This window comes from Camelus dromedarius, chromosome 17, assembly GCF_036321535.1.
Source record: "Camelus dromedarius isolate mCamDro1 chromosome 17, mCamDro1.pat, whole genome shotgun sequence".
Lineage (NCBI taxonomy): Eukaryota > Metazoa > Chordata > Mammalia > Artiodactyla > Camelidae > Camelus > Camelus dromedarius.
In genome coordinates this window covers 3,057,563-3,085,004 of record NC_087452.1, presented here as the reverse complement: position 1 = coordinate 3,085,004, position 27,442 = coordinate 3,057,563, and the positions used below count along the sequence as shown (strand labels likewise).

The following is a 27,442-nucleotide window of genomic DNA, read 5'->3' as shown; positions in this document are numbered from 1 at the left end:
GCAGGACCGGCACCCTTGAGCCAGGTGACAAGTTGCTGGCCATTGACAATATCCGCCTGGACAACTGTCCCATGGAGGACGCCGTGCAAATCCTGCGGCAGTGCGAGGACCTGGTGAAGCTGAAGATTCGGAAGGATGAGGACAACTCTGGTAAGAGCCCTGGCCCGCTGCCTCCTGAGGCCACCCTCCACCCAGCAGGCTCCCCAAGGAGGGACGGTGGTGGGTGCCACCCAGGGTGAGCGCACGGCAGGCTTCTCGCTGCTGCGGGGTTGGGCTTCTCCAAGGGCCCTTGTGAGGTCGGCAGGAGTTTGAGATTCTACCTGGATGGTCCAGGTCCCACACAAAGCAGCTGCAGGCAGATGGCGGGGGGTGAGTGCGGGGGGGAGCCCCACTGCAAGGGTGGCTGTGAATAAGCAGAGGGGACGGAAGTGAGTGAACTGGACAGAAGACATTTTAAAAATATGGGTTGGGTAGGCGGAAGGGAGGGGTGAGGGCTGCGGCAACTGGAGAGAACCTTGTATTTGAGGGGCAGCTGCCAACTCCTGCCCTAGGAAGGAGGGCCACTTGTGTGCAGACTTATGTTTTTTTAAAGGAAAACTGGAAATCTGCTCTCTTTTTATCATTGATATTATTATTATCATCTTTATCGTTGTTATTTTGTGAGGTCTCTGAAATCGTTATTTTAAAAATGTTGGTCCCACGTTTCTTTTCTTTCTTTTTTAAAATGGTGTTTGGGGGGAAGAAAGTATTTCTGGAGGCGGAAGATGGCCTCAGATGGTGTCGTATACAGTCTGGCATGAGGGAACGGGTAGACTAATGACTGAGGGAACGGATGAACTGATGGCTGAGGGGCAGGTGGATTAGTGGCTGAGGGAACGGGTGAGTGTGATGAGTAAGTGCCCCAGAGCCTGGCAAGGGCTGGCAGTGCCCATTCCTGGCCCGGCGCCGTGCCATCCCCCCACCCCCGGCCCTGAAGCGTCCCCCCTTGCAGACGAGCAGGAGACCACAGGTGCCATCAGCTACACGGTGGAGCTGAAGCGCTACGGGGGCCCCCTGGGCATCACCATCTCGGGCACAGAGGAGCCGTTTGACCCCATTGTCATCTCGGGCCTCACCAAGCGTGGTCTGGCTGAGAGGTGAGCGGGGACCCTCGGGGGCGGGAGCTGTGCTTTGGGATCAGCCCAGCTGGTCCCGGCCTGTCCCTGCCCTCTCCGAGCCTCAGTTCCTCAGAGGCGGGCCAGCCCCTGGCCGACCTGCCGGCTCAGGTCGGTGCCGGACGAGTGTGTGCTCATCCCTCTGCTCTCCTGCCTGGTGATCCCGCTGTTTCCGGAAAGTCATCACTGTGGGCCTTTCTGGAGCACCTGCTGGTGCCTCATAGTCCAGGCATCGCCCCGGTCCTGGGTCCCAGCACAGCCTGGAGCATCTCCTGAGGCATTGGGGGCCCCCTGCTGTCCTCTCCCCTAGAAAGTGTCCCCAAAAATGGCAGCTGGGAGAGCTGTGAGGAGAGGGGTGTCCCAGGCTGTCCAGATTAGAGGGGAAGCAGGTGGATCGGGGCGCAGAAGTGGAACTGGCCCCACGGGGGTCGCAGGGAGGCCACCTCGTGTGGGTGAGGGGAGCTTTCTCCGGGCAGCTTTGCAGTGAGCTCTGGGCCCAGAAATGAGCTGCCTGTAAAGGGGAGCCTGGCCTGGCAGGCAGGATGGGCCCCCGGAGGAGGACACAGCACTGGGGGGACCACACCAGGGTGGGGTGGGGCTGGAGGAGGGGAGGGATTCTGGGGCTGAGGCTCTGCAGGACATCGACCAGCTGGTGTCTGCACTCCTGGAGCGCCCCCTGCTGGATGCCCGGCAGACTGCAGAGGCCAGTGTGAACTATTCTGACCTCAAAGGTCTTCATCGACTCCCGCATTTTCTGGGTCCTCCTGTGTGCCAGCCCACAACAGACAACCCCCTGCCTTCGCCTGGCTGATCTCAGTCTGCCCTGTCCAGCTACACTAATGGGGGCCACATATTTATTTATAAACTTTTTAGTAGCCACATTAGAAAAGTAAAAAAGACATTAAAAAATCTTAAGTGTATATTTATTTCAACATGTAATCAATATAAAAATTATTAGCAAAATATTTTACATTCTTTTCATATTATGTCTTCAGTATTTTACTGAAGGCCCTCGGGGAGCTTGCCGGGCAGTTCTGGGTGTCAAGGGGGCACGACCCTCCGTGAGCTCCCACCTGGGGTGAAGTCCCCACCCCAGTCCTCTGCCTCCTCCTCCCCCTCCCAGGCCAGCGCCTGCTGCAACGTCTCCCCGCCCTCGCCCTCGGGCCGGGGGCTGCTTCTCAGAATCCCCTTCCCTGGCCCGGCTCCCAGAGGTACTATTTAATTGGCCAGGGGGAGGGGCCAGGTGTCTGCAATTTTAAAAAGCTCCTTAGGTAATTCTAACAGCATCCAAGCAGAGAACCATGGGGCGACTGCAAAGCTGCTGCCTGGCCTGTCAGCCCCCAAACCCCTTTGTGAAGTCACCTGGACCCCTGGGGATTTTGCTCATTCTCAGGTGGGGAAACTGGTGAAACTGAGGCCCAGGGAGAGGGAAAGGCTACCTACGGATTTCAGCTGGAGGGAAGCATGAATTCATTCCACCCATCTACCCTTCCATTGTAATTTGATAAAATAAGTATTATCACTTTTACTTTACAGATTAAAGAACTTTAAAATTTTTTTTTCTTTTTAATGGAGGTGCAGGGGATGGAACCCAGGACCTTGTGCATGCTAAGCATGTGCTCTACCACTGAGCTATACCCATCCCTCAGATGAAAGAACTGAGACTCAGGGAAGTTATGAAACTGACTTAAGACCACATAGCTAGTATTTGGCAGCTAGTATGCGGGATTCAGACCATCCTCAAAACTCATGCTGGACACTGGTTCTAGAACCTCACTTCAGAGTTGAGCAGGAAAATCCCCTCCCACATGCTACACTTGTATCTCTATTAATGCAACCCACAATCACACTCACTTCTTTTCTCCCCCAGGTGGGTTTAACTAGGGTCACCTAGGTTTGTGCTTTGGGGTTCCTGAGTTCTCTGAGGGCAGACCCCCACTTCAAGGCCCTGAGTATCTAACTCTCACCCTCTCTACCCTGTGCCCCCTCCCCAGGACTGGCGCTATCCACGTTGGGGACCGTATCCTGGCCATCAACAGTGTTAGCCTCAAGGGCCGGCCACTGAGTGAGGCCATCCACCTCCTGCAGGTGGCTGGCGAGACTGTCACCCTGAAGATCAAGAAGCAGTTAGACCGTGAGCCCCGCCACCCAGCCCGCTCGGGGAGGGGGATGCCCCTGAGCCTCTGTGCCAGGCTTTGTGTGCCCAGCCTCCCAGAAGTCTCCCTTGCTGTGTGGAAGTGGGAGGGTGCCTGGGACAGGGAGGAGCCCGGGCTCCGGGTGAGGGGCCCGAGGTCACACAGCTGGTGTGGGGCACCCTGGGCTCTTCCTCACCACCTGCCTGCCAGCATAACCATACATTCCTCAGTTTCCCCTGAATTTGTCCCCCATGCTTTGGTAGGAAGTGGACTGAGCCTGCGCTTTAGAGGCTTCCTTCTAATCTGGGCTCTAATGTTGCTCACCACGTGACCTTGGACACGTTGTGCAGCCTCCCTGAGCCTCGGTTTTCCTGTCTGTGAAATGGGTTTGCCTGTTAGCCTGCCTCCCACCTTGCACGTCAGATTGCCCAGTGGGGGGCTCAGGGCCTGTAAGTCCCCAAGCCAGACCCAAGTGGGGACTGAGGCTTGTGGAGTGTCTGAGTCTCCGAGGTCAGAAGCCAGTGGCCGTGACAGCCCCCTTTCCTCCCAGGCCCTCTCCCAGCCCACAAATCGGGCAGCCTCAGTGAAGCCAGTGATGCGGATGAGGACCCGCCAGAGGCGCTGAAAGGAGGCCTGCTGGCACCCCGGGCCGTGCCCGCCGTGCCCAGTGTGGACAGCGCCGTGGAGTCCTGGGGCAGCTCAGCCACGGAGGGTGGCTTTGGGGGCCCAGGTAATAACACCTTGGGCCTTGGATGAACACTGTGTCCTCTCTGGGCCTCTGTAGGGGCTGTTCCCGCTGCCTCCCCCCCCCCTTTGCTCCTCTCCTGCCTGCTCCATCCTGTAGGGACATGCTTCCTGAAAGCAGACCCGAATGGGCCCTGGGAGCCATTCTGGGGGCCCCTCGCTCCTCAGAGTGCAGACCGCAGGCCTTCTGGGCTTTGACTGGCACCCAGGGCATCACCCGTTCAGCTGCCCCCCACCAGGCTCGGGCCCAAGCTGGTCTTCCTTCTGCTGCCTCCTCCATTCCCCGCCCAGAGCCCGGCACACGGCCAGTGCTCAGTGCTCTGCGTCCCACTGAAGACGAGAAGGCAGAAAGCCCCTGTCCACCCCATTTTACTAGACCCGCTTGGCTGGACACCCCTAGGGCACCCCCAAGACACAAGCTCTCCTGCCCATGCACGTTGAGACCCATGGGAGGCCTCAGGGCATCTGAATCTAGTGGTTGGCCTTCTGGCCTCTGTAACCCAGAACCACAAGGGCTCCCCAAGACCCAGCTCATAGTGAAGTGAGGCCTCTGGGGGCCTCAGCTGGCCCTCAGCTCTGGTCCTCCCTCACCAGGTACCTGTCCGCTCTGAGTCTTGGCTCCCTAGTCTCCGGCACTGGTCAGCATCTCTCAGCTCACCCACCCGGGGCAGGACCTGCAGAGCCCACCTTGGTGGGGGTGGGGGTGGTCAGAATGGTGGACCTCCCTCTCAGGCAGGGGTTGGCCCAGCCAAACCCTGTGGAGCTGTCATAGGGTCCCAGCACCCGGCATGAACTCTTTCTGCTGATGATCAGGAGATCCAGGGGTTCTGGGGTGGGGACCCAGCTGGCAGGGGCCCTTAGGGGACTCTGGGTAGTCAGGCAGGCCCAGAGAGGGCAAAGACCTCTCCGGGGCCGCCCAGCATGGCTGGAGATGGGGCAGGAAGATGGCACGCTAAGGGCACAGAGAGGACATGGGCGGCCTTCTCTCCACCCGACAGGTTGCTACACTCCTCAGGCAGCCACCCGGGGAGCGACCCCCCAGGAGTGGCGGCCCAGCCGGCTGAGAAGCAGTCCCCCACCCGCTGAGCCCCGGAGGACAAGCTGTACCCCAGCCCCCACCGATGAGAGCTTCCCCGAGGAGGAGGAGGAGGACTGGGAGCCGCCAGCGAGGTCTGTGGTGGGAGCGCCCCGAAGGGGAGACGGCTAGCTCTCCCTGCTGGGATGGCGGGGGTAGCGGGTCCCTGCGCCAAAGCAGTGGGGGCCGTGGGTGGGTCTTGTCTGGCCCCCGGGGGGGCACCTCCTAGGAGAGGAGAGGAAGCCTTGAGCCCGCATCTGGGGGCGCCGAGACGGGGAGGCTGTGCTGGGGGCGGGCTCAGCGGGGGCAAAGGTGTGCAGGTGGGCAGCGGCCCGGTGTCCCTTCCCCCGCCTGGTGATGTGCTGTCCTCAGAAGAGCAGCAGCAGACTGAGAACTGGAACCCCGGCCCTGCGGACGCAGCCCAGAGTGCGGCGGCCTCAGTTCATGGTCACGAGCGCCAGCCCTGGGCTGTGGATGTGGTGGGTTTTGTAGTGTCGGCTTCGAAGGACTCGGCCGACCTGGGCGGAGAGCAGGCCCCAGGGAGAAGTGCTGTTCCTCGTGCGGCCCGCGCCGCCCGCTCCCATCTGTGCTGTTGGTCAGGCAGTTCCTTCTGCCTAGAAGGCTGTTCCCTCCCCTCTCCTGGCCAACGCCCATGCATCCTTTAGGCCCAGCTGAAGCTGCCCTGCCTCTGGGAGGCTTCCCTGACTTACTCAGGCAGAAAGCACCCTCCCTCCCTCCGCTGGTACCCACGGCTGCTCCCGTGAGCCTCCTGGTGGCACTGGCCACCTTGGGTCTGCCTGGTTGATCACCTGGCTGTCGTGTCTTCTCCGCGGCCCCCCTCGCTCAGCCCAGCAGCCAGTTGGTGCTCACACTTACTCTGTGAGCGACCCTCAGCTCCTTAAGAACAGGGCGCACGCCTTATTCACTGTCACGGTCCTGGGCCCAGCAGAGGGCCTGGCTCAGAACGTCTGTAGAATTGACTTGAATGGAGCGAATGTCCGTCAGCCTCAGTCTTCTTGCCTCTGAAATGGGAAGGGAAGGAGGCAACTCTTTGGCATCATTGTCCCTGCGGCTCCCAAGGAGAGGCTGCCTGTGTGCCTTTGTAAGAGAGAAACTGTTCTGCACACCACAGCACACTTCGTAACGGCCAGGGCCTGGCAGACTCTGTCAAGTGTGGAAATGAGGCTTGTTACTGTTCTAAGGAGACCTGATTTTAGTGCTGATAAGGGGCCAGGCATCCTGCAGTGGGAGGTGTAGGGGGGCTCGGCCCCTTCCCCAGCCCCAGCACTCCATCCTCTCCATCCATCTGTGTCCTTGCTGGCTCCAGCTCTGTCCCTGTCACTGTCCTGCGATGCCATGTGTCTGGGTGGGGCCAGGGGGCTGGCCTCTGGGGGTACACCATAGATCTCCTCTCTGTCTGTCTGTCCGTCTGTGTCTCTGTCTCTCTCTTCCCAGGCGTCCTTTGTCACCGCTCTCCACCCCGTCTCATCTGCCCCTGTTCTAACTGGCCACCAACAGTCCTGGTTGCCCCTAACTGCGTCTTCCCCCCATTCCGTATCACCAACCACTACCCCGGGGCCCCAGCACTGCCACCGAGGATGCCTGCCTGCCTGCCTGCCCGCCCACCCTGTGGCCCCTTGAGCCCAACGCAGGGCCCCGGGGCCCCGAAGACTCCTCAGGCCCCAGCCCGCCTGCCCGTCCACCCGCCTGCCAGGAGTTGATGCTCTCTGGTTCCTACGTTACAGCCCAGCCCCCGGCCCCGCCCGCGAGGAGGGCTTCTGGCGCACGTTCGGGGAGGCCCTCGAAGACCTGGAGTCTTGTGGTCAGTCAGAGCTGCTGAGGGAGCTGGAGGTACGGCCCCCGCCCTCAGGCCCGCAGGGCACGCGTGCCGGGCACGCTGCTGGGTGTGCCCCGGGGGGCGAGCGCCTTGATGGGATGCTGCTCACGTGTAACACGCACGCGTGCGTTCACCTGGCACCTCCACGTAAAGGAGCCTTCACACGCGCACAGCCTGCATGGACACGTGTGCGAGTGTGCCTGAGTGCGCTGTGGTGTGACACGCCGGGGTCTGTGCACGTGTGAGCATGTTTGGCATCGTTGTGTGTGCACGGGGAGCATACGTGTGTGCATGTGAGCTTGCTCTATGTATGCACAAAAGCTGTGTGTGCTGTCAGAACATGTGGGAGTGCACACTCGGGTGCACGGGGCGGTTGTGGTGTCTGTGCATGCGAGTGCAATACGTGGATGTGGTTGTGAGCACGCCCAGTGGAAGTGTGGATGTCAACCCTGGGGACGAGGGACCAGAGGAGCCGAGAGGTGAACGCGGCCTTTGTGTGAGGTCAGCACTGCCGGTGACGGAGCAGGCCGCCTGGGGCACCCGGGGAGGCTGTCGCTGGGTCACTTCTGAAGGTCCTTCAGACTCTGAGAGCAGCAGTTTACACTTCTGCTTCTTCGTGCTTTTGCCCCATTTTCATCCTAAAATTGTTGACTGGGCTCTTTTTATTTTTATTTTTTTCCTGTCTCTCAGTCTTGCCAGTTACTAGACTCCTCAGAGAACCAGGTTTGGGTTTTGTTAATTATCTCATGTTTCCATCTTACTCGTTTTCGTGTTCAGCTTTGATATTGCCTTCTTTCTGCTTGCTTTGTGTTGAAGTCCTGATGCTTCTCCCGGCTCCTCAGCTCCCTGATTCTCCAGCTTTCTCGTTTTCTAGCACAGTGCATTTAAATGCACGAATACCGGCAAGCGCAGGCTGGGCCACGTCCCACATGTGTTAGTTCGGGGTACCTACCTTTACAGTCTATTCAATTCCAGCTACTTTTAAAATTTCAATTGTGATTTTTACTTAAATCCTTTAATTATTCAGAAGTGGGCTTTCTGGTTTTGAACTGTGTATTTTTTGGTTTTATTTATTTTTTAATCCATATTTTAAAAACCGCTTTATATTGGGTTGTGAAAATGTGTCCAATTTGATATTAATTCTTTGGGGTTGTTAAGACGTCTTAGTTAATGTGGAATTTTAGTCAACACTTACTTAGCTCTATCAGCATGTTGGACCCGTTGTTTTGCTCACCGTTGCTTCTTGCATTTCGCTCTCTTCCTTCCGAGTTCATCCCTTACGGCGTTCTTTCAGTCAGAGTCTTTAGGTGGTAAATTCTTTTAGGCTTCGTGTTCTGAAAAATGCCTTTACTTCACCCCAGCTTTTGAATGATTGTTGAGTATGAAGCTCAGGCCTGCTCAGGCCTTGAAGATGTTACTCGATTGTCTTCTGGCAACAATTGCTGCTCATTGTTGCTCCTTTTCTTCCGCGTGGCTTTGAGAATTTATCTGTGACAGCTGGCTCTTTTACTGTGATGTGTCTCATTGTGAGTTTGTTTTTATTTGTCTTACTAAAGACTCAGTCTGGGTTTTTTTCTTTTTTTCCAGTCTGAGCACTCTTTTTTTCCTTCTGTGATGGGAAACTCCTAGTCATTATACCTTAAATGTTGCCTCTCCTTTACCACCTCCTTCTGGTACTGCTGTTAGGACATCCATGCCCCCTTCTGTCAACCGTGTCTCTCAACTTTCCTTTCACATTTTCTCTGCGCTGTGTTCTATTTGCTTTCCTTCATCTGTCTTCCAGTTCACTAATTCTCTCCGTGGCCGTATTTATTCTACTGCTCAACCCATTTCCTAGATGCTGTATTTCATTTCTACATCTTGTATTTCTGTAATTTCTTTTTATTTTTCAAATCTTTATTGTCTGTTTTCTTAATATTTTCTCTTCATTTTCTTATTTTTCTGCACATTTTAAACAGACTTGTTTTTAAAAGTTTCTTTTGAGTTCTGTATTTGTCTCGTTCCCTGGGTGTGAATTCACCTGTTATGTCTATAGGCAGGTAGACTTTTTATTTCAGCAGTGGTTAGACTTGTAGGCATCCCACAGGTACCCAGCATTGTTGAAGCATTTCTGAGGTAATTCCTCACACGTCTTTGCTGGGGCTTTTGAACTTGATCGGTTCCAGACCAGTTTTTCACATTAATTTGCCAGCTTGGTGTTTCTACTACACGATTTGTGGAAGGCAGATTCTGTATAACACCAGATTTTGTATAATATTACAGGTAAGATGTATATCCTCCCATCCCACCAACCCTCCATCCCCATCTGTGGGTTTCCCAGTCTGAATGTGAATGCCTTTCCCTCAGGACCACAAACTTGCTGCTCTCAGCACAGAGCACAGAACTGATCACTCTGCCCACCCTTCCCTCATCACGCCTGATGGTTCACCTCTGAGACATGTCCTAACTCCACCCCTCTCTCCTTCCCAACTGTCTCCATCCCTGTCCAGACCACAGTCACCTTTTGCTTGAACAGCTACATGGTCCTGAATGGGTCTCCCTCCCGGCTTCCCTTCCCGCCTCTGCAGTCCGTTCTCCATCCAGCAGCTGGAAGATGCTTCTAAATCCACAAACCTGGTCCTGTCACCCCCACCTCTGCTAAAACCCTTCAGAGTCTCCCTGGGCTCTTGGGATAAAGTTGTTTCCTACTGTGGTCCCCAGGGTGCTGTAGGGCCCACCCTCTGCCCCCGCCCCCCAGCCCTGTCCCGTGCACCCTCTCCAGGTGCGGGGCACCTGTCCACACCTGCCCGTCACCAGGGTATTGCTCACGCTATTCCTTCTGCCTGCTGGGGACTCTCCTCCCGACCCCCTTCCTGCTCATCTTTCAGGTGTCAGCTCAGAAAGCTTCCCTGGCCCCTCACACTGACTAGATCCTCCATCCTAGCCTCTCACCTTCTGTGTACCTGGCCTGTGACACTTACTGCCACGTGTCATTTCATCTTCTTTATTTTTGCAATTAGCACATTAGCAGAGTACTTAAGACCCTCAACGCTGGAGTCAGACGCTCAGTTCACATCTTAATCTCTTGAAGCCTCAGTTTCCTCATCTGTAAAATTGGGGGAGGGGAATGGTGTTTGCCTGTCTCAAAATACTGTAGAGCATAAAATGAGTTCTGGGTGTGACGTGCTTAGAACAGTGATTACTATTCTGATTCATAGTGTGATTGATCAGTGGCCTCTCACCCCCGCTCCCCGAACCCATTAGTGGGCTGACAGCCCCAGGAGGGCAGGGACACCACTGTGACTGGGAAGGCTGGCATGTAGTCGGTCTCCGTAGATGGCGGCCCCCAGACAGTGAGAAACATCTGAGTGGAGGGCCGTGTCCCCCTAGGCATCCATCATGACGGGCACCGTGCAGAGCGTGGCCCCCGAGGGCAGGCCTGGCCACCGGCCCTGGAGGAGGAGCCGGCAGGTACGAGCTGCCCCCGGAGACACGCAGGAGCTGCTGCTGCCGCCGCCCTTGGAGACGCACAAGGTGGGTGCCGGGGTGGGCGCTGCCGCGAGGGCTCACCGTGGCTCCGGGCGGGCCGCCCGCCCCTCCAGGCTTTGTTCTCCGCCGTCGTAAGACACAGATTTTGTGCTAGGTTGAGTCTACTTCAAGTAGACTTTGTGCTAGGTTGAGTCTACTTCAAGTAGACTTTTCCCCACTTTAGTTATTGTGTGTGTGTGTGTAATATAAAGGCTTATAATACATGTGTATGTGCACATATATATATGTATATATCTCACTACCTTAAACGAGAAGCCAGAATCTTTGCCATAGGTTACTACCTAAGAAAACAAAATACATCGGGGAGAAAAGATGTCTCGCCCAGTAGCCCTCGGAAGGCGCTGAGCCTGAAGCCAGCAGCTTGGTGGATGGGGAGGTGGGAAGTTAAGAGGGTGGGGAGACCCCATGGCTGCCTCTTGGAGACGTCCTCCTGGGTGGCAGGGGGAAGACTGGAGAAGGACAGAAAGGAACTGGCTTCCCGTGGCCTCCGGTGAGACTGAGTGCTGCGGGCTGAGGGTCTGCGGGGGGGCGGGGGGGCGCCCCAGGGCAGAGGCTCGGGGCAGGGCGCCCAGCTCGTGGGGGAGGTCGGCGGGCACGGGCCGGGGCCGGCGGCCTCGGGTGCCAGACCAAGGGACTCGGGCGACTGCGGGGGGCTGGGCCCATAGGGCAGAGCTTCAGGGACCTTTTCCCCCTTCGGCTCCCAGGTGACGCTGCACAAGGACCCCGTACGGAGTGACTTCGGTTTCAGCGTCTCAGACGGCCTCCTGGAGAAGGGCGTCTACGTCCACACGGTGCGCCCCGACGGGCCCGCCCAGCGCGGGGGCCTCCGGCCCTTCGACAGGGTCCTCCAGGTAACGCTGGGCTGGGGAGAAAGCCCCACTCCTGCGCTGGCGGAGCGGCTTTTGGCGGGTCGCCTGCCCTCTCTGAGCCGGTCTCCTCGTCTGCGAGCAGGGAGTGACAGCACAGTGGTGTTGCCAGGTTAGGCTAAGTTACGCTGCAATAACAGCCCCAAGCCTCAGGGGCTGAATCCACGGGCACGTTTATGTGCCGCTTACACCCCAGGCCGGCGCGGGCCTTGCTCCACAGGGGCTGGCGGGCGGGGGCTCCACCCTCTTGTAATTGCCTCAGCCTCCACGGCCGGGGAAAGGGGACTGGAAAATCACCGAGGGCTTTCTCCTGCCCATCCCCTTCACAGCCCGTTGGCCAGAATCAAGGGCAGCGGGGAAGCTGGGGCAGCTGGGGGCTGCGGGGCGGCCCTGGCCCTGCCTGCCCCAGGCCCCGGCTACTCTGGGTCCCTTGGTGTGACTTCTGCCTGATTTGTGCTAAGTTTACTGATACGTGTTTTCTCTGAATTGAAGTTTCTTTCAAGTTAAATTTATTTTAAAAGGAAACTTCTCATCTCAATCAGGATTGAAAACCCAGCACCCCTTGCTTGAAACAGAAGGTCCATGTTTAATAGAAACAAGGCAGAGTTGCCGCCTCGGAGGCAGGAGGCTGGGCATGTGGTCTGCTGGTTCCGTTTGAGGACGGAGAGGGGCAGGTGTTGGGGGGAGGGCGCACGGAAGGCGGGAAGGCATTATGATGGTGCCTGCCTGTGTGGGGGCCTTGCAGAGGCCCCGGGGTCTGGGCTGGGCGGGACCCGCACGTCAGGAGCCCCAGGGCTGAGCTGCCGCCGCCGTTCCCTTGGCTGTGCCTGCAGGTCAACCACGTGCGCACGCGGGACCTGGACTGCTGCCTGACGGTGCCGCTCCTGGCTGAGGCGGGGGACGTCCTGGAGCTGGTCATCAGCCGCAACCCGCTGGCCCAGGGCAGCCGGGCCCCCCGAGCGCCAGGCCCCAGCGGCCCCCGGATGCTCTGAAGTCAGCACGTGGTCTGGACACCCAAGGGGCCGCCTGGGGAGATCCTGGCTCCCAGACCTGTAGCTGGGCTGGAGAGGCGGCCACCCACTCGTCCGTCTGTCCGTCTGGCAGATGCTGAGCCGGGGACAGGACATCGTTCTCCAGTTCTGTGGTAAATGGGCTGCCAGGTCCAGCTGGAGTGACATCTAGGTCTTTCTCCATGTTGGCTCCAAGATGCCCAGAGGGGCCCTGCCCGCAGGGGTCCACACAGGCTGCTTGGGGCGGGAAGGAGGAGGGTCTGGGGCACAGCCTCCTCGGAAGAGTGTCTGGTGCGGGGCAAGCTCAGCCCAGTGCAGGGAGCGCTTTCTCCCAGCAGAGCCATGGGGCTGGAATGAGCTGCCAGGGAGGCGTGAGCTCCCTGTTTCGGGAGGTGAGCAAGTGGGAGCTGATACGCCCGTGCAGCCGTGGGCCACGGCGTCCCGGCAATCTGTCACACGGGCTGGGGTGGTCAGCATCCCCATGGGGGAGCCTTTAGGGTGAGGCTGGAGGCTCCTTCAGCTGGACAGCCTCCCTCCAGGAAGGCTGCTGCTCAGGTAGGAGCCCAGGCCCTTCCCTTCTCCAGGACTCTGGTGTTCGGGGCTCGCCAGCGCCCCCACTTTGGAGGCTCTAAGCTGGGGTGTCTGGGATCCCAGGAGTGGCCCTGGGCGGGGTTCTTTCATTTTTGCCTCTCTGATTGGAGACCATGGCTCTGGGCTGAAAGGGCAAGCTCGGGGACAGTTTTGGGCTGTCAGCCCCACCTGCCTCTTTTGTAGGATGCGTGGTCACTGACCCACATGGATACCTGCCTCTCAGCCCAGGCCCTCCAGGTGGGAGGGGGTCCTTCTGGTACAAAAGACCCAGGGGTTTCCGTTCACCTGCCGTTACAGTGAAGATGGGAAAACCGTGGAAACAGGACTGATACTAGATGGTACCGCCCCTCTCCACTATCCGAATCGGTGCAGGAGAGAGAAGCAGGGACGTGGGGGCAGACAGACAGGCAGGGAGAGAGGCTGGACCAATGCCCACCCGTTCTCTCTCACGCCCAGGGGCGACAGAGTCATTAGTGGTCGTTCAGGGGCGTTTGTTCCCACTGGCAGTCTGGAAGCACCAGCAGCCCTCATTTAGGACAGGGTGCCTCCATCTGGTGGTCCGGGCTGTGGGCGCTGGGATAGGGGTGGACAGGCGGGATTCAGCCAGGTCTGGGGACTTGCTTTGCCCCCGCTCAGCTCTTAACAGGGTCTCAGGAAAAGAGGGGGGCACCCACTCCCTCCTGCCTCCTCCTCCACCCCTGTGACCCCGGGAGCCCTGAAAAATGCACTTCCACTCAAGGGACTGGGTGGGGAGATGAGGTCTGTCCTCTTCACCCCAGGGTGCTGCGCGGTTGCCGTGTGAACCCGTCCGGTCTGACCCCTCCGGACAATCAAGGTGGACAGTCAGTCTCCGGGCAGGGGCCGGCCTCCCTCTCAGGGTGGAACCATCTCCCCTGCCCACGCTCTCCCCTGAGGGCCTGCCCCCTGGCCCCAGCTTCCTCCCACCTTGGCCCTCCTTGCCCTCCCCGGAGGGAGAGCGCTATGGCTGGGCCGCCCAGTGCCTCTGCCAGCTCAGATTCCTGTGTCAACGTCTGCCCCAAGGTGAAACAGCTTGGGCCCCCGTCCCAGGGGCACCGAGCGAAAACCAAGAGCCCTGAGCTTGCGGAGGGGGGAACAGCAGAGACATGGCCACTGCAGCCTCAGCTGTGTGACCCTCAGCCAGTGGCCAGCCTCTCTGGGCCTCTATCAAGGGCCAGGGCTAGACGGGACACTCTCCCAGGGCCTCTTGGCGACTGCAGGCGAGGGAAGACGCGTCTTGACCCCACCCGCGCTCCCCCTCCCTCTGCCACTTCCCCCAGACGTATGCAGCCAGGCCCACGGGTGGCCCTGCGCCGGCCTTCTCATATGCAATAGTCCTTCTGGCTTCTCCTGGGGCTTGCTCACCCCAGAACTGACATCTCCCGATGACGCCTGTCCCCAGTGAGTGTCCTGCCTGCCTATGCATTTTGGGTACAGCCCCTGCGACATGCTCCTGCCACCCCCTAAAAGCTGTATTTTTCTCTGGCTGAGATTTGAGCATATTCCTTGTAAAGTATTTTTCTACACGGGGTTTTCTTAGGGCTCTCGGGAAGCACAACTCGCCCAGGGGCGGCAGGTTAAGGCCAGCTGGGCCTGCGTGGGGCCCATGGCTAAATCTGACCCACCAGGGGCTGCGGTGACTTGGGAACTGGGGGTGGGGTGCTGTGGGGACGACTTTTTAAAAATAAAATTATTTAAATGCACCTGGAGTAGAGCGTCTGCTTTTTAAAAAATACCACAGGCCGGTGAGCCCTATCAGAGTACCCGTGCTTTCCACACGAGAGCAAATAACTAAAGTTACATGGACCCGCAAAAGACCCAGAATCGCCAAAGCCACCCCGAGGGAAAGAGCGAAGCTGGAGGCCTAGCGCTCCCAGACTTCAGACACCACCACAGGGCTGCAGCAACCACGCCAGCGCGGCACCGGCACAGAGGCAGGCACGCGGTCAGTGGGGCAGAACAGAGAGCCCAGAGACAAACCCACGGACTTACGGTCAGTCAGGCTTTGACAAAAGAGGCAAGAACATACAGTGGAGTAAAGACAGTCTCTTGCGCACGTGGTGCTGGGAAAGCTGGACGGCCGCGTGCAGAGCGCCCCCCTCACACAGACACAGAAATGAACTCAAAATGCTTAAAGACTTCAACACAGGACAGGAAGAGGGGACAGGCAAAGCATTCTGACATAAATTACAGTAGTATTTCCTCCCAGGGCCGTAGAAATAAGAGCAAAAATGAACAAACGGGACCTAATCAAATGTATAAGCTTTGGCACAGCAACGAAAACCATTAGCGAAGTGAAAAGACAACCCCTGTGGACTGGGGGAAGATGTTTGCCAGTCATGTTACTGACAAGGGCTTAATTTCCAGAACATATAAACAGCCCAGTATCAAGACAAGCACCTCCATCAAAGCTGAGCAGCAGACCTAAACAGACACTTCTCTGAAGAAGACACACACACGGCCAACAGGCACACGAAAAGATGCTCAACACCACTAATTACCAGGGAAATGCAAATAAAACTACAATGAGGCATCGTCTCACACCAGTCAGAATGGCCAATGTTCAAAAGTCCACGAACAATAGATGCTGGAGAGGGCGTGGGGAAAGGGGACCCTCCTACACTGCTGGTGGGAATGTAGTCTGGTGCAGCCATTATGGAAAACAGGATGGAGATTCCTCAGAAAACTAAAACTAGACTTGCCATATGATCCAGCAATCCCACTCCTGGGCATATATCTGGAGGGAACTCTAACTCAGAAGACACCTGCACCCCAGTGTTCACAGCAGCACTATGTACAGTAGCCGAGACATGGAGGCAACCTAAATGTCCATCGACAGATGCCTGGATAAAGAAGCTGGGGTATACTTATACAGTGGAATACTACTCAGCCATAAAAAGGAATGAAGTAACACCGTTTGCAGCAACATGGATCGAGCTGGAGATGACCATACGCAGTGAAGTCAGTCGCACAGAGAAGTCACACAAACACCATATGCTCTCACTTGCACGTGGAATCTAACATGTGATACAAACGAACTTACTTACAAAACAAGCAGACTCACAGATACAGAACATAAACTTATGGTTACCAGAGGGGAAAGGTGGGGAGGGATAAGTTAGGAGTTTGGGATTAGCAGACACAAACTGCTATGTATAAAATAGGCAACAAAGTCCTCCTGTGCAGCACGGGGAACTGTATTCAATACCTTGTTATAACCTGTAATGGAAAAGAGTCTGAAAAAGAATGTGTAACTGAGACACTCTGCTGCACACCTGAAGCTAACACAACACTGTAAACCAACTACACTTCAATTAAATAAGTCCATCAAAGTCACAGGCTGGCAAGAGTCAGCTTCTGTTTGGATCATGTCACAGCTCGCCTGCTTTTGATTAATTCATCAATTCATCCATTCATAAAGTGCAGTGCACTGTGCACCCCTGTGCCCCCAGGAAAACAGCATGAACAAGACAGATGAGGTCCTGTCTACAGGGGCTTGCATCCCTGTGGAAGACTGAACCCTTGAGGGAATCCTAAGGAGTCACTCCAGGAGGTAGAGTGCAGCGGAGAGGACGGGAGAGTCATGGGGCAGAGTGATGAGGGCCTTTAGGTCAGGGGTCGGCAAGGTGACGTTTGTGCTGAGACGTGAAGGACGGGAGGAGCCTGTGGAGACCTGAAGGAAGTGTCCCAGGCAGCAGGCACAGCACGTGCAAAGGCCCTGAGGTGGACGGAGCTTGGGGGGATTGAGAAGAGAAAGGAGGCCTAGAAGGGGCGTGGGGTTGGAGGGCGCAGGGCCCAGTGGTGAGGACTTGGGTGGGGACTGGGTTCTATTCTGTGTGCAGGGGACGCCACTGAGGCAGGTGAGTGGGGCCCGCTGTACGGAGTCCCTTTAGTCTGGGTGGGGGCCCAGCGATGCCCCTGGGTCTCTGCAGGGCCTGCAGGGCAAGATCAGCGCAGAGGGCAGTGCTGGCCTCACCAGCTGCAGGGACCGCAGCTCTGTGTGGGCAGAGGAAGAGTCCCTTCCCAGCAGCTGTGCAGGATGGAGGGGGCACCCTGTCTTGGGAGGGTGCAGGCAGGGGCGGGGCCAGGGAAGAGGGACCAGTCGTGCACAGGGCACTGCTGCTCTCCCTGCTACTGGGTAGGGACGGACTGCGGAGAGAGGTGTGGGAGGGCTCGGCAAGAGGGAGAGGCCGCAGGGGTCCCACGGCCTGGCTGCACTGTCCTGAGTGCTTGCCAGGAACATTCCCTAGAGCCTCCCAGCAGCCTTGGGAGACGGCTGTTGTCCTGACATCAGAGAGCAGGGAAGGGGGCAGGGAGGTTAAGGAAACTACACAGCAGAGAGGGATGGAACCAGGACATGAACACCGCCAGGTGGTCAGGACACTCAGGGAGGGAGGGAGGGAGGGAGGTGGACAGAGTCGGGGGCAGAGTTCCCCGAGCATTGCCTACGTATGAGTTACTGGGAAGGAATTTTTTGGTCCAGGAGGTTGGGGAAAGGACCCCACAAGCCCCCGACCTCGCCCACTCACAAAGGTGGGTCAGTGGCGAGGGAGCCTGCCCAAGCGTGGACCCGCTCTGCGGCCCCAGGGAGGCCAGGCCCCTCTCCTGGCCCCGGGTTCCCCATCTGTAACAGCGGGCTGGGCTCCTGACGCCCCAGGCCAGCCTCGTCTAAGCAACCACTGACCTGTGGGTCCTAACTGGCCCCCACTCTGAGGTCTCGGTGTCCGTGGCATCATCTCTCCAGGGCAGGCCACTCGCCGCCTCCCAGCAGCCTCCGAACTCCCGGGTTTGGGCGGGAGTAAGCGGCGGCACCTGGTGCGCGCGGAGCTCCGCCTCCAATCGTCCCCGCCCCGGAAGGGCGGCGCTTTACTCCAGGGGAGGCTCAGGTGCCTGATCTGAGCTCGCCCAGGGGCAGCGGGGCGCACGGGCAGAAGCAGCAGAGCTAGCCAGGGAGTCTGTGCACCTGGGTGCGACTCCGGAATCTTCCAGGGACCTGCGCGCCCCAAGGCAAGCCAGCCCCCTCCGTGATCCCGTGTCTCCAACCTCGGGAGTAACGCCCCCCTTGGAGGAGCGTCCTGGGGCAGGACTGAAAGCCCTTTGTAAACTGCAAAGTGCTGGCCAGACCTAAAGAGAAACAGCTGCATCAGATCAGAACCCACGCGTTTTGGATCTTAAAAAGGAAACGTTTATTTTCATGTTATAAGGTGATTACAAACTCCTCTAAAAAAAAAGCAAAGATGAATTTAAAATATCGATATACATATTATCTAAAAAGCCAAAGAGGAAAAGAAAAACCCTGCAAAATGCAGGGATTCAGATCAGAAAACATTTATACACAAAAGCTTGTATCCTGCAAGACTGAATTACACACCAAGGATCTTACTCAAATACAAATGCTCCTCCTCAGAAGAGTCTCTTGTTGGTTGATTTCTTATTTTTACAAAAGTTTAAAATATCTTAAAAATATTCTGCAGTTTTAAAAAAATGTCCTGATGAGCCAGACATATTTCTGGAAGGAGGCAAGACCCACGTTCTCAGCTTTCTCTTGTGCTAAATACAGTCACAGTTGCTAGGGGTTTGGAAATTAATTGGGTAAAAGAAAAAAAAAAGAAGCCAACGTCCCAGTTTGAAGCCAAATATATAACAAGATGCTCCAGTCCCTCAGGGAACATGGCAGAACACGTCTGTAGTGACACCCAGAAGACAACGGAACACAGCTTCCTAGTGAAACCGGCTGCATCGGAGCGCCAGGCACTGGGGGGGCGGCGGGGAGAAGTGCCCCTGGCGTCCCCACGTTTTGACGTCCGGGCTATGTGGCTTTGTGCTCACTGGGTCCCTGCGCTGCGATACTGGCAGCACCCACGTGGACAGCCCAGCCCGGGGCCACCTGACCTTGGGTCTGAGGGCCGGATGGGACCTCTGGCCACCTTGACAAGCTTTCTCGTGGCCTGTGTCTGAGGTGTGAGGGGCAGGGAGGTGTGCCTGCCTCGGCACCGGCTGCCCAGGGCACTGCCCCATCCGGAGGGGTGACACTGGGAGATGCTGGCTGGGTCCTGATCCCCTGGGGGCTAGGCTGAGGGTGGCTCCCTCTCCCCGTGTGCTTCACTGTCTGCAGGGGATCTGGGGTGAGAAGGAGGGACCAGCGGTCCGGAGAGGGAGGCCACTTCCTGCCTGAGGGGCTCGGCCCCCTGAACACCAGCTGGCTGCCTTGGGCAGCAACAGGGGTCTCAATGCCTGGCTCCCGGAGAGCTGCTGGGTAGGGGGCTGGGGAAATGGCCCTGCCTGTCCTGCGGAGGCCAGTCGCCTGTCCCACTGAGCCACAGCCTGGGGGCCAGCTGGCTCCGGAGGACGGCCAGAGGGAGGGGCTGCTGCTCACCTCGTCCCTGAAGGCTGGGGATGGAGCATGTCCTTTTCCATAAAGGCTCGTCTTTGGTCTTCAGGGAGAACAGGCCCATTGGACACTGAGGGCGCTGACTGGGGGCCCTGGAAACCTCTCCATCCCAGATCGTGCGGCTCCACCGCAGGGCTAACATGGGCCAGGCCCAGCTCGACGGAGCATCCTCCGGGTGGGATTTATCCTGGGGCCCTGGCCAACTGCTGCGTCCTACAAACATCCTTTAAACATCTCCCTTGCGTTCCTTCCAGATATGGCTGTGAACATCAGAATTTCCAACCCACCCCAGGCAGAGTGGGCGGAGGACTGCCCAGGGTCAGGCGGACCAGGGTGGTGAGCTCCAATGACAAACTTCCTTTATGTGGAGACAAAAAGTCATGCATCACCGTACACACACATAGAGCCGAGATCTGCAGACACACGCAAGCTCGGGGATCGGACGGGAGGGTCGCAGCTGGAGACAGGCACCCCGGGAAGCTGGCGAGGATCGGGCTTGGGGAATGCAGTTGACCGTCCTCCCAGGCGGGGCCTGGGGACTTGGTCTGCATGTGTCTTTGGTCTAGAATTTGGTCTGGGAATCTTGTAAGAAGAGGCCTTTCTCAGGCCATTTCCAGAATGTTGCAATTTGCCTACCAACCCCAATCGCTGTGGCCTTTCACCCCGGGGTCCCAGCCCCTCTCGCCCCCGCACGTCACCTGTCCCCAGTTACCGACAGTGGTTAGTTTAGTAAAGTTCCATAAGACAAAGGCAAACAGGTCACATTGCTACTCGGTAAAATTAGGAAAAACAAAAACAAAAACAATTGAATCAAGTCAGACACAGTGGTGACCATAAATACACAGTCAAACAGGAGCACACACTTGCTAGCTGTTTGGAATAGGACTGGGTGTTGTTTGGCAGAGTATGTGTTTGGGAGACAGCGGACGGTGACTGCTTACCCACGACAAGAGGTTCAGCATTGCCCCTGCCCCCCCCGGGGGGGGGGGGCGGGACACGGGAGGGTCCTCCCCGCCCGGCCTGGCCCGGCTTTAGGGAGGGGCTTCCCGGGCTCAGGGAGCCCCTGCTCTGAACGCAGAGCGGGGCCGCGCTCTCCGCACCCCAGAGGGAGTCACTGCTGTTGTGCGTGACAATGTTTCTGTTCACTTTGGGCCCTGAACTTGGAAGTTCCTGCTTGAATGGCACAGTTTAGGTCCAGATGTGGGCTGGGGCGGAGGTGTGCCCGTCCCCGGGATTTTAAAGGTGGAGTACCCCCTTCTCCTGGTTCAGAGAGCTGCGCTGCTCGACATAAGGCTCTCGGGCAAGCCCGCTCTGGGGTGCCTGCTCCTGAACGATCCTGACTCCCCTCCTGCCCTCGGTCCCCACACAGGGCACCCCGGACCCCAGCTCTGGCGGAGGAAGAGCTCCATCATCTCCCAGGTTACTGTGCCAGGACCGGGAGGAGCGTCTGGGAGCATCAGAGGTCATCCCGGGCTCTCCCTCCCAGGAGCGAGGGTGGCCCTGGGCTGGGCTCCTCAACCAGAGCTCAGGAGTTTCTCGGCCCCTGGGAGACGAGGACAGAGCTGAGGGTGGGGACATGAGGAAAGTAAAGCCCCTCCCCAACTCTGGGCTCCGAGTGCTCGGCCCACATCCTTTGGTCCACGTGCTCACCCACCCCCTGTCCCTCACCAAATACATCACGCTTCCTACGTCAGCTTCGAGAGGTGGCAGCTGGGGCTGACCAGAAGCTGACAGGACCCTGTTCAAATGCAACAGATCCACCTGTGTGAGATCTGGGGCCTGAGACCCCTGCTCGCGCCAGGCCAGCCTCCGCTCTCCACCTGGGCTCCCCAGCAGACGCCGCTCCGTCACAATGAACGGGTCTGACCATCTGTCCACCCTCCTTCTCAGAATGAAAGGGCCTCTGCCGCTGATGCAATGCTTTCCCCTGGCCTTACACTCGGACTTCCGCGGTAAGGCCTCGTCTGCGGGCTTCGGGCCAGTCCCTTTGCCTGGCGGCTGCTGTATTATTCTCGCCTCTCTCTCCTCGGCTAAGACAAATGTAACACACCTCCTGACAGCCTCCTTCCTCCAGCCCCATCGGGGTCCGGCCAGCTAGTGGGGCCCTTCCCCGGCTGTTTGCTCCCCTTGAACCAGGTTTGTAAGGTACTGCACTTTTAAAATGGCTCTGCTGTCCCAGGAAAATGCCACCCTGTGGCTCTGAGGGCAGAACTTTCTGCCAGTGACACAAGCACCGAAGAACTGCTTTTGAAAATGAGATCTATTGCTGGCAAGATCGATTCAAGTGGTAAAGTGTATGACACTCTCTAAGTGTATACACAGTTGTAGGTTTAAAAAAAATACGAAGAAAAATTTACCAAGTTCCCATAAAATACATCTAATTCCGTATGAAAGCTCTGCCTCGCCCCGGACAGCTGCCCGTGGGTTTTCTTTTTGTATAAAATATCCCAGAATCAAAACAAAATACACATACACGCGACATCGCATGTGCGCACTCACACACACACACACACACACACACACACGTACACACACATACACAAACATTTTCTGTGACAATTAAAAAAAAATCCTAGTGCAAATATAAAGCTCTGTAAACCTGGTCCTATGAGAATCTAATGTTAGTAAACAGCAGGAGCGCAGCCGTCGGCGGAGAGCGCTCACATCATGGTCTCCGCTATGATGTGGGTCGGTTTCCTGAGAGAGCTGCTGACGGACATGCGGGAGCTGTAGGGCATGGCCCCCTCGCTCTCCACGGCCCAGCGGTTGGGTTCCCTCGGGGTCAGCAGGTACTTGAATCTCTGCAGGAGGAAGGGGACGGCACAGGGAAGAGAGTCAGCGCGGACTGGAGTCCTGCCAGTGTGCTGTGTGGCCACCAAAGTACTACCCTCTCGGGACCTCCCGTGTCATCCCCTGGCAGGCAGAGGAGATGAACGGTGCTCTGAAGTCCCTCCAGACCCTGAGTGAGGGCAGAGTCCCCGGCCGCAGTCTCCCTGGCCAGCCCCTGCCAATACACCTCAGAACAGGAGGCTCACACCCTCAAACTCAGACTTTCTCCCCGGAGCTGAAACATGCCTCCTCGTGACTCCTGCCCCCCACTTCTCTCACTGGCAAAGCAGCCGAGTTTCTGCAATTTGGGTGCCCGAGGCTGGATAACCCTCTTGAGCCTCCCACGGCTCCTATGTTCCCTGCAGAGAAGCTCCTGTCTCCCTACAGCTGCATGTCCTGCCTCCTTGCAGAGGGTCCCCCCGTCTCCCCCCGGGGGACTGGAGACCACTGCCTGTGTCTGCGCTGCCCCTCCTGGCAGAGGGGCCAGAGGCTGGGCCATTCTGGGCAGGGGCAAGTCTGTCCTCCCCAGAATCAGTGAGGGAAAGGGCCCCATTCCGCCCCAGGGCACCCAGAAAACCACCAGTACACCTGGGACCTGAACTCAGGGCTCTTGCCTCCCAGCCCACCTCCTGCCTGGAGTCCAGTCAGAGGCTTCACAGGAAGCAGCTGGCACCAAGAAACCCTCCAGCTAGGCATTGACATTCAGCTTAGGTTTAGAACAATTTTTCTGCTTGTTAAAAGCTACAATGTTTCATCCGAAAATCCAGATTTCCATCTGCTCTTTACAGACTGCCAGGTCAGGCGAGCCCAGGCCCACGTCTGGCTAACGCGGGCCCAGAGCTGAGAGCAGCCCTGCCTGCTGCAGCCAGTGAGCGCCCTCCCCGGCGCCCCTGCCGGACCCCCGACCTGGGTGGGCTGCCCGCGCCCTGGAGGAACCGGGCTGCAGGCGCCAGGCACAGGGTGGGGGTGGGACGCCAGCCCGAGGGGCGGGCCCTGCTCCCCGTTCATCGCTTTGCCTCTTGGACACCTGTACAGCGGGTGTGCGCCCCAAAGATAGACACAAGGCAAATGCCACCTGGCAGCCACCTGGGGTCCCGTGTATACGGGAGATGCAGACACAACCGGAATCCTCCCAGGACAGAGCTCAGAGGGAAGTTCGTGGCTGGGAGGACCCCTTGGCAACCTGTGCAGGTGGGAAGTCGAGCGGCACACAGCGAAGACAGACGGATGGCGGCCAGCTGCCTTCAGAGGAGGGCGCTTTGGTTAACAGTCAGTTTTGTGGGCGAAACTGGATGTGGATTCGGGGTGGAGTCGAATCCTCACCCTCCTGCTTTCCCCTCGCCAACCCCACTCTGCCCAAACCTCTAACCTTGGGAGGGAACGGTATTTTAAAGTTAGACTTTGGAGGGACACAAGTCCGTGACCTACTGGGTGTCCCCCTCCCTCCACAGTTGAAATAGGTAACAGGCACCAGGCACTGACCCGCACGGGACAGACATCCAACAGCCTCTGGGGTGTCCTCAATTAACCCTTTAGTTTCTGGGTGGTAGGGACAGTCTGGAAATTCCTGGGGAGGGGCTGCGTCTGTCCCAGATCCAGTATTTCATTCTGGCTGAATCCTGGGGTCCTCCCCTGTGTCCTCTGGGAAAACGCAACGCGTCTGGTGCTACAGGAACACCCCATGGGCCGTCCCGGCTCAGACGGACCCCGGCCTCATGGTTTCCTCCCTGGCACACCCCTGCCTCCTTCCGCTGTCTCAGGAAGGCTGGTCTGGCCCCTCTCTGCCCAGTTTCCCCTCCCTCCCTCGCCGCCACCCCCTCCAGGCCATCCCACTGCCCATGAGGAAACTGGCCCAGCCCAAAAGGGAGCCAGGGCCCCAGGACATCCTGGCTCCAGAATTTTAAGAGAATAACAATAAAAACAGCCCAGAACAAAACAGTGCCGTCTTGGAGCCAGCCCAAGCCCAAAGGTTAAGGGAGATTCTAAGAAAAGGATTTCTTGGAAAGAGCTCCGGCTTTTCCCAGGGCCTGGAATCTCCAGTGTTGCCGGTGGGCTCTCAGAGAGGATGGCGGGGAGGGGAGCGCAGGGGAGGTGACTGGCGGGCGCAGAGGTGGCTTCTGAGGGACGGGGCCCCAGCTCTGGCTCCAGGGTCGGCAGGAGCCTCAGCCTTCCTCCCGGGCTCCCTGTCCTGTCTCGTTGCTTCAGAACACGGCCCCCACTGCTCCTGGGGTGAAGCTGGGCTCTCAGCTCAGCATCCAAAGCTGCTGCCCCCTCTCCAGCTTCCTGGCCCCCAGCCCCGAACGTGTGACGGCTGCTCAAGTCCCCTTTGCCCGGTCCTCACACCACACCGTCTCTGCGGGGCAGGTTCCTCCTTGGGCCCAGCCCCGGGGTCTGCAAAGAGCCCTCTCCCACGGGAACTGTCCTCTGTCCCCATTTTCTGTCCTCACACCCTCCTGCCCCGTCTGCAGCACTCCACAGGCAGGGGAGGGGCCTAGGGCCCAGAGAGGACAAGTAACCTGCCCAAGGTCAGCACCGCGCCTGTCCCAGTCCCGCCCGGGCCCCGCGTGCTCACCACGAGGAACGGCCCTTCCGTCTGGCAGAGGCGGACAAGCATGACCAAGGGGATGCACACGATGGACGACAGGGCCAGGCCCCAGCCCAGCCCGATGGCCCAGGTCGGGTACACGTAGACTTTGTTGTAGGTCAGGGGCACATACTTGACGAGAGAGAAGATGAAGCACCCCTGTGGAGAGGGGGGGCGGTCAGGGGGCTTCTGGGACCAGGGCGGCCCCCCTAGAGGCTCCCACCCGCCCCCTCTGCTGCGGGGGCCTCCCCCAGGGCAGGTCTGACCAGGCGGCCTCCCTGCTCAGAACCCGGCTGAGGCTCCTTCAGGAGGGAGGCCAACGCCACGCCGGCGGGCAGTTCCCCTCTCCCGGCCCCGACCCTTCCCCCCACGGCCGCCCTCCGGCTGCCTCCAACTCCGCCCGGCTCCTCCTCGGCTCCTCCTCGGCCCCTGGCCCTTCCTCTGACCGGACCTCGCTTCCCTCACCTTCTCCTCATCCTAAGGGCCCTTCCTGACTCGCTCCACCCAGACTCAGTCAGGCACCCTCACTTTCCTTCCCAGGAAGCGTGTGGTTACAACTAGTTCCTCAGCGCTGGGCTCCCCAACCCTCCCCCAACACCTGGTGCAGCTCGGGCACACAGCAGGTGCACAGTAAATGGCAGTCACACGCGTGAAAGCCCCTGCCCCTCCCCCACTGCCGCCCCACCCCCCCACCCCCCAGGCCCCAGGGCAGCGTGTGTCTGCCCCAAGCCACCACACCCAGGCCAGGCCGCTCATGCTCATCCAGGAATGGCGGGGCAGGGCGGGCTCAGCCACGACCCCAGAGCCCGCTCTCATTCCAGGAGGAGCACCGTGGGGCTGGAGGGCCTGGGCTCTGCGACTGGCTGGAACCACAGCCCCTCGTGCAGAACCCAGGACTGCCTGGGGTTGCTCCCCAGCGTGCAAGTGACTTACACTTCATGATCTAATCGCCCTGGTTTGAAGGGAAGACAAATTTCTCTGAGTCAGAACTGGTGACGGGGGAAGGGAGGGCTTGAGGCTGCAGGTACCCTTTGTTAGGTGCCCACTGTATGCCTGGCGCTCTTGTTTCTGTCCCTGTGTGTGGGGCGGAGCTCAGTCAGCGTCCAGGAGAGGGCTGCTCTGGGCTCCTCTCACTTGGAATGCCACCTGTCTCTGCCCTAGCCAATTCCCAGGGAGGGGGCGACGAAGAGTCTGATGGTCAGAGTGGTGAAAGGAGTCACCCACAAACAGGCGTTAGGTGATGATGATAACACGGGCTCTGAACTCTGGGAGATTCACCCCAGCAGTGAGCTCGCCCACGGTGGTTACTGGCTGCTGCAGTTTACTTTAGTCTGGGGGGAAAATGTGCACCTCAGATGAAAAGGCCACTAGGCTGGTGCCTCTGTCCACTAGGCCCTTCCTCCTGACAAGCTCCTGCTCACCCCTCACAAGGAGCCCTCTGGCGCAGCCTGGCCCCCTCTCCGCAGCAGACCCACCCCCAGGCTGGTCACACACCAGCACTGAGCAGGTGCTGAGGGCACGATGGGACACAGGGGAACTGCCAAGCCCCAGGGAGGAAGGGTCGCTGCCCACTGCCTGGCTGGTGGCACTCACGAGACAGAGAACCGGGGTGACCACGGCCCAGCTGTACTTCATCCAGGGCCCAGGCCGGTAGCCGATCATGTCCTCAATACCGTCGTAGAAGTTATCACTGCCTGCGAGACACAGAGGCAGACAGGAGCTGACCCAGCATCCAATGCAGCATCAGCCCCGGCAGGGCGCAGCAGGGGCCCAGGGGCCACGGTGGGGGCCTCCCCCTGGTCCCTGCATCGCTATACCGCACAGACCCAGGTGCGGGCAGATGTTGATGTGAACAGGTCTAAAATTCACATGTCTCCAAGCAATCTCCGGCAGACCCCAAATCCTGGTGTGGCCGTGCCAAGGTCCCAAGGAGCACAAAAAGGACCATTCCCAGACCCCAAAGTGGCTCATCAAGACGGACCCCTGCGTGGCCAAATTCTGTGTTTGTTCAAAGAGCCAGTCACACCTTGCGCCCTCAGCATGGGAGCATCTACACTGTGGCTACGGCCCTGTTATCTGTGTAGGAAAGGGCAGCCTGGAAAGGAAGAGTCCAGGCAGGGGACACCTTTGTGTTTGACTCAAAACGAATTCCCACTAGAATTCCATTTCTCAAGCTTCTGAATAGAGGAGCCCAAAGGATAGACTTGAGGAAGGGATGCAAACATCTCCACTCACCATATATCCAGGCAATAGCAAAACATTCAAAGAATGCAACCCACAAAAGGCACACACCGCTAGCTGCATAGTAGTCAAAGAGTTGAAACACATACATGCCACCCTGTGAAGAAAAGACAGAGATGGTGGATTGGTTATTTGGTATCTAATTCCCTCAATATGTAAAGAGCTCTGGCCTATCAATAAGAAATATAAACCCCAAGAGAAAAATGGGCAGAGGCCATAAAGTCCAGATACATGTGTAAAACGATGCTCAACTCCACGTTTGACAAACTGAATTAAGAAAATGCACACAGAGGAACAAAAGCGAAACAGATCTTTCTTGGCAAAAAATGATGGGTTTGCTGAAGCCTGCTTCCAAAAGAGGTACTTAGAATCCACTGTGGCCAACGTAGGAGACTTCGTGAGACCAACTGCTCAGTGTGTGGACCTGTGATCTGCCTCT

General features: G+C 58.0%; 2 protein-coding genes across 8 annotated transcripts in view; one reads left to right on the top strand and one right to left on the bottom strand.

The window, feature by feature from the left end:
- GRIP2 (glutamate receptor interacting protein 2) overlaps positions 1 to 14,723 on the top strand; it is an 84,379-nt gene extending 69,656 nt beyond the window's left edge. For 3 of the 4 annotated variants that reach the window (XM_064496205.1, XM_064496204.1, XM_031470985.2), the window contains 9 exons: positions 5 to 150; positions 992 to 1,136; positions 3,149 to 3,288; positions 3,840 to 4,019; positions 5,032 to 5,203; positions 6,854 to 6,959; positions 10,315 to 10,458; positions 11,178 to 11,324; positions 12,173 to 14,723. In XM_064496205.1, coding sequence (XP_064352275.1) covers positions 5 to 150; positions 992 to 1,136; positions 3,149 to 3,288; positions 3,840 to 4,019; positions 5,032 to 5,203; positions 6,854 to 6,959; positions 10,315 to 10,458; positions 11,178 to 11,324; positions 12,173 to 12,331 — 1,339 coding nt within the window. In that variant the 3' untranslated portion in view covers positions 12,332 to 14,723. The other variant, XM_064496206.1, reaches the window with a different exon arrangement.
- Positions 14,724 to 18,120: 3,397 nt separating this feature from the next.
- Positions 18,121 to 27,442, bottom strand: part of SLC6A6 (solute carrier family 6 member 6) — a 75,688-nt gene continuing 66,366 nt past the window's right edge. For all 4 annotated transcript variants that reach the window (XM_031470987.2, XM_031470988.2, XM_064496203.1 and 1 more), the window contains 4 exons: positions 26,998 to 27,100; positions 26,356 to 26,456; positions 24,751 to 24,921; positions 18,121 to 22,150 (listed from right to left, as the gene is read on the bottom strand). In XM_031470987.2, the coding sequence (XP_031326847.1) occupies positions 22,010 to 22,150; positions 24,751 to 24,921; positions 26,356 to 26,456; positions 26,998 to 27,100 (516 nt within the window). In that variant the 3' untranslated portion in view covers positions 18,121 to 22,009. The remainder of the gene's footprint in view (positions 22,151 to 24,750; positions 24,922 to 26,355; positions 26,457 to 26,997; positions 27,101 to 27,442) is intronic.